Here is a 12,891-nt window from a genome sequence, read left to right as displayed (position 1 = left end):
TTTATTTGTCATAATCCAAAAAACTTGTATAATAGTATCCTGAATAAACACAACTCAATTAAGTATACAAATGGTCAACTTATTCAACTCTATCTTCCACAGCTGCTTACATACAAAGTAGAGACATTATTTATGCAGTCAAAAGAGCAAGAAATGAGACCACAAGAAGATGTATATAGTAAAATCCGAAAGAGAAGAGATAAGGAAACTATTTCTTTATGATGTTCCACAACAACCCTTCCCTTTAGTAACAGTCTCTTCTCCAGCAACAAGAATTTTAGTTCCTTGCAAGAGGGAAGAGTCTCCTCCAGATTCTCCTTCCTCATTGGCAACAAGATTCTTTTTGCTCACGATTCGGTAGATCTCGGTCAGAACCGTGAGAAAAGACGGCTCGACATTGTTGGAATCCAAGGCTGATGTCTCCATGAAAAACAGGTTTTCTCTTTGAGCAAATTCTTTAGCATCCTCGGTTGGTACAGCTCGAAGTGACCCGAGATCAGTCTTGTTTCCTATAAGCATAATCGCAATGTTTTTGTCAGCATGCCCTCGCAATTCTTCTAACCATCTCGCTACATGATCAAACGACTGTCGTTTCGTTATGTCGTACACTAGCATTGCCCCTACTGCTCCTCTATAGTATGCACTCGTCACTGCTCGATACCTAAACATAAGAAGAAGAAAAATAAACCTCCAACAATCAGAGCCATACCAAATACAATTGAACTAGACAAAAAAATATGTCGATCGTTTATTTTGGACTATAAATTTTGGTCTATACGACAAATGTTTGTTTGGTCACAGTCGTTGGTCGCCCGGGACAGGTGAACGAACAACAAATACTATTAATTAGCGTGAAGACAAAGATTATACATATTGAAGCAACCAAAAGTTTTTTTAGTTATCTAAGATCTGAAAACAAGGATCAATAGATTTGTTAAATTGTTACCGTTCTTGACCAGCAGTGTCCCATATCTGAGCTTTGATAGTTTTATGATCGATCTCAAGTGTTCTTGTCTGAAACTCGACACCGATGGTTGCTTTAGATTCGATACTGAACTCGTTTCTTGAAAACCTAGCGAGGAGCTGAGATTTACCAACAGCAGAGTCGCCGATCAAGACTACCTTGAAGACATAATCTATCTTCTGGTTGAAATTGCTCTGAAACTTTGACATCGTTCCCAAGTTCCAAACCCAAAATCACAAGCTAGCTTATTGATTTTTAAGACACGCGATCGAATTGACTTTAGTGTTGTGTAATAAAAGGATCTCTTGAATTAAGAAGAAAAAGAGATAGAGATAGAGAGAGATCTAAAAGGACAACAAAAGTGGGCTGCGACTCGTGAAGAAGCATCGGAAGACGTGAAGGGAAGAAACGAGGAGGGAACACCAATTTTAGTGGGGCCCGCTGCTCTTTTTCTCTCTTTTTTTTTGTTTTTAATTCCAACTAAAAATAGAAAATTACAAAATCTAAATCTCTTTTATGTTTAATTCTCCTTAATTTTTTTTATCAACAAATATAATTAATTTTAAAATGGTATATAAATTCAAATCCTAATACACAAAAAACTCTAAAAAATAGTTTAGGTTTTTCTTTAAATATCCTATTTATACTAATTCTTTAAAACTATCCTTGGTTTTAATTATTTTGAATACTCAAAGAGATTTAATATTTTTATTGGAGATTACTTATGTTATATATTAAAATATTTAAATTGCATATAGCTTTATATGCTATTGGATCATGCTTGTAATGTTAGCTTTTTTTGGCCATTTAAATTGCTTCTTTTTAATACCATTTAATTGTGATCAAATAAAAAAAAATATGTGAAAATAATTAACATATTAATTTGCTTTGTATAATAGATGTAACATATCTACAAATTTCAATAATGCTCAAACTAATGTTTGATGAAACTGAAACAAAGTCTATCTGCTTAATCAACGCATATAATGTCAAAACTCAAAATAGTAGCAGTTGAATTTACACCTTCTAAACTCAAAAAAAGTGTATCTGAACACTTTTAAAACTTCTAAATTAGTAAATTACATAAATGTGATTTTTTTCTTCTAATTTTCATATTTTTAGAAATTTTTTTAATTTTAAATAACAAGAAATTTTGATATATTATCGATTAAATAATATAAAAGGATAAAGATTAGTTTGACCCAATTTGAGCGGTTAGTTGCTAAATTAACTCATAAAATTTGAGGGTTAGTTGGGTTATTTTCATATCTAAAATACTATTAATTGCTTTGTTAGAGAAAAGTCTAATTTACCTGCGATTAAAAATCTCAGCGATTTCGTAAAAAATTAATTTAAAAAAAAATCTGCCGAACAAGTAGTGACAGATTTATTTGTTAGTGGGAGATTTTTTGTCCATGTCAGATTTTCTTTGACAAACTTATTTTGGATGGCAGATTAATTTGAAGAGTTTGACGACATATTTTTTTTTACGGTAGATTTATTTGAAGAGTGTCCCAACAGATTTATTTTGAACGACATATTTATTTTATGCAGACTTATTTATCAAGACACGATATATTTTCATTATTTTAGACAAATCTGAAACAATTTGCGGCAGATTTTTTTTGTCAACCAAACAATTAATTAGAGCAACTCCAACGCAGTCAGGATAACATCAATTATAGTGCAAAAACACTCCAACCCAACAGTATAACAAACACTATACTATTTTTTTAGTGTTTTGTGAATAGTATTGCACTATATTTGGTGTAACACTATTCACAAAACACTAAAATAAAAAGATTATTTTATTTGTATTTTTTATTTCAATATATATCTAACCTATTGTTTATCCATTGAAAGCCAAATATACCATCAATATTTTTAAAACTATCTTATTACAGTTAATAATATGATCTATTAACTATATTTGATATAATATAAAATAAATAATTTAGACATAAATTTAAAATAAATACATAAAATTGATTAAGATTAATAATTCATATTAAAGTTTAATAAACTAGTGGAAATATACTAGTACAAAATTAAAACTAAACAAAAAATTTAATGCTTATTAAAAATATTTAATCTTTAATTTTTAATATAATAATCAAAAGTTTTGTTTTTAGTGTGAAATTTAGTATTGTGGTTGGAGATGAAAAGAAATTTGGGACACCAAAACACTAATTTTGGTGTCAAAATTTGGTATTTTGGTGTTTTATGGTTGGAGTTGCTCTTCGAAGATGACTTAAAGGTTGGTTGCCCAAACCGGAGGATAAGAGTTTACAAAAGAAGTTTCAGAAACTAAAGTTCTCTAAGAGCGAGCAAGACAATCTGCCCTCACATTTGACGTACGCGGAATCCTGGTAAGAGTGTAAGTGGAGAAGGAAGTTCTGAGCAAACTGAAATCGTCTAACAGATTGAAAAAGGCAAGACATTCATCACGAGACTGCACCACCACGACTAGCTCTGCACAATCAGTCTCATAATTTTGACAATCAAAACCACCAGCGAGGATAGACTCCATAGCCCAAATCAAAGCCTTTATGGCAGTTTTTTTTACTGTTGTTTCATAATTATTTTTTTCTTTAAAAATCTGTGGCAATGTGAAATATTTTTAAATAGAAAAATAATTACTAGTTTGACATAACAGATTTTTTTAAAGGTTATGACAGATTTTTGAATTGAAGAAAGTGCAATCATACAAGGATTTCCATTCTTGAGGAAAGTGGTCGTTGTGGATGGTACTTTTTACAGGGAAAATACTTAGGGACACTTCTGACAACAACAACTCAAGATGGCAATTTTCAGATATTTCCAATTATTTTCTTTGTGGTTGATACAAAGAATGATGAACCATGGGAATGATTTTTCAAGCAACTCAGCTTTGTGATACCAGATGATGAAAGCCTTTCCATTATTTTTGATAAGCACAAATCAATTGGGAAAGCTATTAAAAAGGTTTATCCAAAGTCAAGTAGGAAATTTGTACATACCATATGTACAAGAATATTTTGGTCGTGTTTAAAGGTCGAGCAGAATTTGTTTTGGTTAAAAACGCGGCGAATGCTTTTAGACTTATCGACTTTCAAACCATATTTGATCAAATAGAAGTGTTGAATCCAACACTACATGAGTACCTAATTATAAGGGTCAATGTGCGTATGTGGACTCATGTACATTTTCCAGGTGATAGGTATAATTCGCTTACAAGCAACATCGCAAAATCAATGAATAAGGTCATGTCACACGCTAGGAATTTTCCTATTGTACAACTGTTGGAAGAAATAAGTCCATGATGACTAGGTGGTTTTCAAATAGAAGGAGTGATGCATTAAAGATGACAACAAATTTGACACGTAGTGTAGAGAAAATTCTCCAGATTTATTCTTTCATCCTTTCAAACAATGTTGATGTTATATATCTATTTTTCCAACATAAGAGAACTTCTGCGATTCTGCCAATTGTGGCACACTTCTTTGCTGCTTCGAAGGTCCATCCAACTTCGTTATAGCCTCTCCAAAGTTTTTTAGTGTCACCTCAAGTTTTTTACTAGCCAACTGGTCTTCCTGGTTGGATCATGTGTCTTCAGAACTTGAAGCCATTTTCAATTTTAGCCTTCTGAATTTGGGTAGTTATATCTTCAACATCGTTAGAGTTAAGACCATTTATCTTTTTTTTTCTTGGAAGGTTCATATTTATATAGCCTTATTCTTACTAGTATTGGGAACATATATCTTTGCTATAGTCTTCTTCTTCTCAGCCTTAACAAATTCCTTCTTTTCAAAAAGAGGAAGATTCTCTGATATCTCATCTTCTTCTTATTGTTGACAATGTATACCTTCTCCACCACCCTTTGAAATGGAAATTCGTCATGTGATGTCTACTTCATCTCAACAATCCAGGACTGCAACCAAACAGAACATTCAAAAAAAATATCAGAATATGATGCAAAAAAAGGAAAAAAAAACATACTATACAATAACAATGTAACTTACAGGTGCTTTACTATTTCCCTCATCATCTTCCATGGTGTTCGAAGTGGCATCGTATGGTATATCTATGTCTTTTGCCTCTCTTATTTCTTTCAAGTCTTACTCCACTGCTTTAATCCTCTCATTCATCTTCTCGTCTAAGACTGTCATTTTTTTATGAACAATTATTTCAAATTTTCTCTCCAAAGCATCCATTCGAGTGCTGAGGGTCTTCCCCAAGTCACAAATAGTCTCGTTCATTTTTTCTATCGCCCTCCAAATATCAAAAAAACTTTTCTTCTCATCTTTAGCATCCTGCAATAACTTCTCTGTTAATATCATAATATAGAAGGAAAAAATGGTAATCATGTATGGAAGGATAACGTAACCTTACCTCCAAATATTCTTTGACTACCTTCTCTTTCATGTTGGTAAAATTTTCTCCTTCTTCATATTTAGATAGACTCTCTGTCAATCTCTTTATTTTTTAGGACTGATTCTACTGTCGTCATTCTCCTTATCAGCTTTGACACTTCTTTTCTTCTTTTTTGAACTTATACCAACTGTTTTGACACGTCTCCAAGCATCTAGAGATAAACAGTTATGAATGAGATCTTTAATTAGCTCGTCTAGGTGTGGATATGTATTCTTATTTGCGTCAAACCATACAAGATACATGTTTTCCTCTGAAACATGAACCATATGCCCAACACGAACCTACAAGCCATGAATAAAGTTATTAGTGATGGTAATAACAACAAATTCATACAAATTATTACAACATATCATAAGTATTTCAAAAAAACTGGCACCACTATTTATGAAAAAAACCTTTCACATAATATAAATTTGTCACAAACTGGCACCACAACTAACCTGTCCGTGCAACTCTTTCTCTTTTTTGATGAAGTTTGTGAAGTTGATACATTTTCGAGATGATTGCCAATCAAGAAGTGGAACATCAGTCGTTTCTGTTCTTCTAAACTCATAACTTTCTCATATTCCAGTGACCCTCTCATACAACCAAATCAAAATAGCATGAACACACATGTTGTGTATGGTGTATGAATCTTTATCGTAGTCAAAAATATTGACTGAATTCACTAGACAACTGAAAGCCTAATACTAGGATTTTTTACTCTATCCTAGCAGGTTCAATTACCCTTATGCATTGTAGTACTTAAGGTGTCAATCCAAATAGGATGATGCTAATCACAAAAGATGCAATCAAGATAGAACAAATTAAGCCAATTAAAAGATGGGGGTGATTCTAACAACCTAATGAAGAAATGAAAATGCAGTAATTAAAACAACTTAAAGAAGTACTAAACAGAAATTAAGCTACTAAACAAGTGCAATAAACAATAATAAGCAAGATAAACTAATAAGCAGAAGTAAACAAGAGCAACTAGGACAGAACAATGCATAAACTAGAAAGTAAACTGGAGCTCGACCTAGCACTCGGGCGAGCATGGTATGAACCAAGGTCGAGTGCATGGTCGAGTGATGCAGAACAGAAGATTAAATGCAAAACTAAAGTGCAGAAACTATAAAGCAGAAAATGACAACTAATTAAACGCAAGAAACATAAGCAAAAAAGTAGCAAATAGATCCTAATGATGGGAATTATTGGTTGGTATTATACTTAATCTATCTAGGTTGCTTAACAAAACTCAATCAACAAAGAGCTAATCCTTAGACAATGACCTCATAAACTTGCTAATCCACTCTCATGGCAATAACAATCAGGTTTAAACACTCTTAGACCTAGTTCTCACTAGCTAAGACATGAGTTAACATACATTAAAGATCCAGATCATTATTTGTCAAAAACCACCTTAGACAACTAATCTCTTAGGCTAGGCACAATCATCTTCAGTATTAGTATTATCTAACAACCTAAACATTGGTATGATGATAGGAAGCTTAAGATCTATTCCCACCTTCTCAGAATAAGAACAGCTTAGAGAACACCTAATCTGGAAAGGATTCTAGAGAATTCAAGCTTAAACAAAATCCTAAACAAACTAAGTTCTCTACCAACCTAACCCATCCATAAGAATCTATCTCTACTCAGATCTAATAAATAAGATTGAAGAACAAAAACCCAGAAAATGATGAAACAGACATAATCAGAAAGATAATGATGAAATAAGCAACTTTGTAGAAAAAATCAAATGAAAATACTTAAAGGATCAAAATATATTAAGATTACAAGTTTTGGTGTCTAGACCTAAAAAACGAGCTTGTTTTGTGACCAAAAATGAGAGCCCTATTTATAGGAAAGAAGGGAAGCCCTAGTTAGCTAGAAGAAAAAATAGAGAATCGGCGGCAAATGCTTGATCATGTGCTCAGTCGAGTGCATGGTCGAGTGGTTTGTCAAGTCGCTCCAGTCGTCGATCTGGTATGATATCCGTTCAGTAAAACAGTGGTAACCTTTGCACCACAACTCAGATCGGCCTGAGACCACCGGAATTGGAAAGCTACCTCGATTGTCTAAAACTTTGATGAAGAACGCGGAAGCTGAATGCCAACAGAAGATATTTATTCTAGTCGATCTTTGAGGAGCTCGTCTTGAATCCGACCAAGTGTTCTTTGGCAACGGTCGAGTGTGTGCTCGAGTCCATGATCGAGTGATTGCTTTTTTTCTCTTTTGAGCCTTATTTCCTTTCTAGATGAGTCCTTTTGATCACCTTTATCTCCTTGGTGTTTCCAAAACATCTAATTCACCTGTTTATGCACACAAATATGCAAATGCTATGCAAAATCTATCCTAATGCAATTGAGAATAAGAGATATAGATGTGCTAAAACTAACTCTAAAAAATGCAAAAAAGGAGATAAATGCATGTTAAAACATGGTAAAATATAGAGTTATCAAAGCCACACGACCCCACAGATGTTTTTCAAAAGCCACTGGATCTAAAACTCTTTTAGCGGTCGTTAACGGGATTCTAGATGTATGATGAATTCCATTTATACATACTGACAATAAACATAACACTCCAACTATCACCCTCTTCTCAACAGTCCATGTTTTGCTAAAACCAAACACCTTTAGCAACTCACTAAACATAGGACCATCCATGGTTATTGATATTTTTATTTCTTTCCAAAAATCTTGGTGATCAACATCAAAGTTGTCTGACGGGTCAAATGCATCACAATTTAAACTTGTTATCTCCGGAAACTCGTTTAAAGAAAATCTTATTGGTCTATCATCAATCAAAGACCAAACCTCATGATAGTTGTTGATTCCCAGCTGATGTGTGAGGAGAAAATGAACTCTCTAGGCATCCCATGTGTATTCCAATTCAGCAAACTTTATAAACATTCCAAGAGATGATTCCTTCAGTTTATCCCACACATCCACCCCAAATCCTTCTTTCAAAACTCCAATTTTGGACACATAACAATTGTGGTTCATGCTCCTATGTTGCAGAGGCGATTTCCCTTCTTCATGAAGTCGGGGAGGATATTTGATGTTATTGCTCGAAGACGCCATTTCTAAATATACAAAAAGAAAGCATGGGTTAGCAAAGAAGATGATAAATACTTGAATAGGAACAACTACATAGAATATACTCCCTCCGTTTCATAATATAGGATGTTTAGATAAGTATTTTTGTTTCATAATATTGGATGTTTTCAAGTTTCTATGTCACTTTTAGATTAATTTTATATTTTATATTATGTAGTCTTGTTTATGATTGATTAAACTTTTTAAAAGTAGTTGTTTCTTAATATGTGTGTTTTACCTAAAACATTCTATATTTTGAAACAGAGGGAGTACTTAAAACCTACACGAGTTAAACATGTGTTAAAACTTTAAACTAATCTAATAAAACAATCTAAAACTAAATTTTGAAACCATCGAGAAAACAACATAGTTAGATACTTTGTCTAATCTAAAAAAAACAAATCTCTCATTTGGGTAACAAGATCATAACAAAATCATATCATAATAAACAAAAAGCCTAATCGGATTTATGAAGACACAGCCACTAATGCTTTTGAAGATCCAATAATGCTATTGAAGAGCAAGACCTCTAACAAAAACAGGGTTAATCTACAATTGCAAATAACAATTCAGTTTTTACTCTAATAATCCATTAAAACAATCACCGTTTGTCTAAGAAACCACTTAGTAGAAGATCAACCACCACCGATATAAGCCACTAGGGTTCTTATTCGCCGGCAGAAAAAACAAACCAACTACGATGGCGTTTGTATCTGGCTGGAACAAGGAACCACTGATTAGGATTCTTATTCGCCGGCGAAAGATGACAACAAATCATGATTTATTTTTTCTGGACTGTAAAAACTCTTATCGCTGGCGAAAGAAACGAAGTTTGGGTTTTTTTTCAACTGAAAAAGTCGAATGTAAGACTATCTACATTGGAGATGTTGAATAATTTATTCAACTGTTGAATACTTGCAATGAGGTTGTTGAAAAACTGAGAAGTTTACATGTATTCAACAGATGTTGAATAAATTGATTTTGGGTCCGCATCAGCCACGTGACACCGCCGAATTGGTGTGTGTGATACACACAAATGTTGGGCGAGTGAACCTCTTCAGGATTTTTTTTTTTGTTTTTGTTTAAAGAATGATATTTGCTTTATTCTGATTGGTCTTTCAGATTTTTGAGATTTTTATCTCACCCTATCTACTCAAGAATCAATTATTATATAACAAATATTTCAAAAAAAAAAAATTAAGCTCTATAAATAGAGACTTGAATCATTTCATTCTGACACATAAAAAAACACTACTTCTACCATAATTTTCTTATTATTCCCCCAAATACTCTTATTTATATATTTAACTTTTTTTTTGGAAATGGATTCTAATAATTTTTTGTATTTTTATTGTTTTAAAGTTTAGTTAATAATTTAAAAATAACAATAAATTTTATTAAAAATCATGTCACTTTAGTTAATTTATTTTAATTTTAGTTGATATTTCAACTTAATTTTATTAGTAATTATTATCAATATGTAGCCATGAAAATAAAAATATATAAGAAAATAAGAATACAAAATAAAAATAGTAGGTAGGGTGTTGAATTTTATTAAACAAAACTATTGTAGTGTTAAAAAATTTAGTGGGTGTTGAATTATGATGTGGAAAAAAGAGAAAATGATGTGGAGTGTTAAAAAGTAAAAAAAAAGGGTGTTGAATTTGTTTGCCATTGCACATAGTCTAAGAGCATTGACTTATTTTGTTTGATTTTTTTAAGGGAATTTGGCTAAGAATGCCATTTTGTTCGAAAAATTTCTTAGAAATGCCAGTTTGCTTATTTCCTTCTGCAAAATGTCAGTTTCGCTTGTTTAAGGATGGGGAAAATGACAAAAGTATCCTTTCGTTAAAAGATGTGAAGAGAAGACGCGTACAAATTCAAAAGGAAGACATTAATGATGATGGGACGTTCATTAATGGCATAGAGGGGCTGTCAATTTAGTGTTCTATTGTGTTAAAGAGGAGTTAATGGTCATGTCAATGATCCCATTGTTTAGGACTAAACCTAAACAGATCTGAAGAAGTGAATTGGTGAAGAGGAGGTAGAGTTGGTGGTTTTCGGACAATCGGAGGTATGCATTCGCATTAAATATTGTCGTTGGCCAAAGAAGCATGTCCTCGCATTTAATCTGGGAACCTGCCGATGGAAGATAGCGTGTGTGGAAACATGTTTTCGATGTTTATGCAGATGGAAGACATTGTGTGTGTTCTAGTGGGTGATGGACATGTTCATATATTGGGGTGTGGAAGTTTTTTGTCCGTCATGGGCAAATGACAAGATTTTTTTTGTCTATCGAGAGAGAGACAATGTTTGTAGGGGTGAAGGCCAAGATAAGAGAGCTGTTGGGTGTCAAACAAGAGGAAAACAACATAGAGTTAAGTTTTTGGAACCCATGAGACACAATTGCTATCGACATTGTTTAGAATGTAGACAATAGTAAGATGGGGTAGACAACACTATACTTATATTATCTATCAGCATTAGAATGTCTATCGGCATTAGATTGTCTATGGACAAGTTTCATTAAATTGTCTATCGGCATATTGTAATAGAGAGATGACAATAAGGTAGACCAAAAAATATTGTATTGGTTGTACATCCATAATGAAGATAGACAAAAACAACAGAAATATATGTCCACCGCATGGGATAGACATACGCAAAAAGGTAGACAAAAACATCAGAAAATACAATGTCCACCTTATTGGCACCCATGAGACACAATTTCTATCGACATTGTTTAGAAAATAGACAATAGTAAGATGGTGTAGACAACACTATACTTATATTGTCTATCAACATTAGATTGTCTATGGGAAAGTTTCATTAAATTGCCTATCGACATATTGTAATAGAGAGATGACAATAAAGTAGACAAAAAAATACTGCATTGGTTGTACATCCATAATAAAGATAGACAAAAACAACAAAAATACATGTCTACCGCGTGGGATAGACATACGCGAAAAGGTAGACAAAAACATTAGAAATACAACATCCACCGTCTGGGACAGATATTCGCGGAAAGCTAGACAAAAATAACAAAATACATGTCCATCGCATCAGACGGACATACGCGGAAAGATGTTACGTTATAGTAAAGGTTGTCCACCAGAGTAGCTTCCTCATGCAATATATTACTATTGTCCCCAAACACTTCACCAGTGGTAATTGAAACTGTTCGACAGACAACAACCATGTTAGTAAAACATTTAGTGTTTTTGTACAATAACAGACTAATGTATATTGTATTGTTAAAAGTGGTCTATCAAATAGTGGACATCTATCTTTGCTGTCTAATCTGGTGCACCAGGGCCACATTATTGTCAGTGAGAACCCCATCAACATTACTGTAGTGACGAGATATTCAGTTGTTGGTTAAGCGATAGACATACAGATTTTGAATAATAATTGTTACAATAAAGAATGGATGACCAAACAAATATAAACATGTGAATGGAGGACATATAAGATAGTGGTGGACATGGTTTTGATGGACATGTATCATGGTTGTTTAGTCTGGTCCACTCAAAAAGACAGAAAGAAACTACAGGGATGGACATATCTTGGCTGCTGTAACTGGTCCACCTGATATATGACAGGTTATGCGCTTGCATCGTCATCAGACCTGCATTAGGAACAAACATGTCAACTGTGTCTGTTGGATTTGGTCCACTAAAACGAACAAGTGACAAAATTACAGTCGACATACCTTAACTGTTGAAATATTCATAGTTCCTGCGTCGTCATCAGATCTGCATTTGAGACCGAACCACTCACATAACAATGAATTTGATCAACCGTGGGCAGAACTGCAGTAGTTGGAGGTAGACAATAACCTTAGATATGGGTTGATGTCAATTGGAGTGGCATCGATTTTCTGTTGAAGAAGATGATAAGACGATAGAGAAGAAGAATAAAGATTTATGAGGAGAGAGATCAAACAAAATAATTTTACGGTTTATGAAGCAAAGAATTGGTATTTCAAATATATTATAATTAAATTTCTTTAATTTTTGGAAGAGATTGACGAAGGGTACAATGGTCTTCTTGCAGAGTATGTGTGGCAGGCGGGAAAAAAAGATGTGAAATATATCATTTCTTATTTTATCTTTTTTTTTTTTTCTATTTCAATTTTCTGGTTTGTTAAGTAACAAAATTAGGTTTTTAGTCATTTAATTAAATTATTGTAAGTCATTACAATTTTCATCCAAATTGATGTCAAACTGATCTATTTTCACAAATATAAAACTAAAAATAATGTTACATAAATTTTAAGTCTAAGTAACACAAAATTTGGGAAGAAATTTATCAACATAAAACTTGTTTTAGTGATATTTTAAAGTATTTATTTTTAATTATTTAATAATAATAATAATAACAAAAAAAAATCTTCTAAAATGTCTAATCCTACATACACACCCACAA

At 32.8% G+C, this 12,891-nt stretch overlaps 1 protein-coding gene across 1 annotated transcript; it reads right to left on the bottom strand.

The window, feature by feature from the left end:
- Positions 1-1,355, bottom strand: LOC104725282 (ras-related protein RABA4c-like). The gene is made up of 2 exons (XM_010443910.2): positions 947-1,355; positions 1-661 (listed from the first exon to the last, which is right to left on the bottom strand). The coding sequence occupies exons 1-2, from the start codon at positions 1,171-1,173 to the stop codon at positions 217-219; spliced, it is 672 nt and encodes a 223-aa protein (XP_010442212.1). The 5' UTR covers positions 1,174-1,355; the 3' UTR covers positions 1-216.

This window comes from Camelina sativa, chromosome 11, assembly GCF_000633955.1.
Source record: "Camelina sativa cultivar DH55 chromosome 11, Cs, whole genome shotgun sequence".
Classification (NCBI taxonomy): Eukaryota; Viridiplantae; Streptophyta; class Magnoliopsida; order Brassicales; family Brassicaceae; genus Camelina; species Camelina sativa.
Note: the sequence above shows the minus strand (reverse complement) of the source record. Positions and strands in the feature narration are given on the sequence as shown.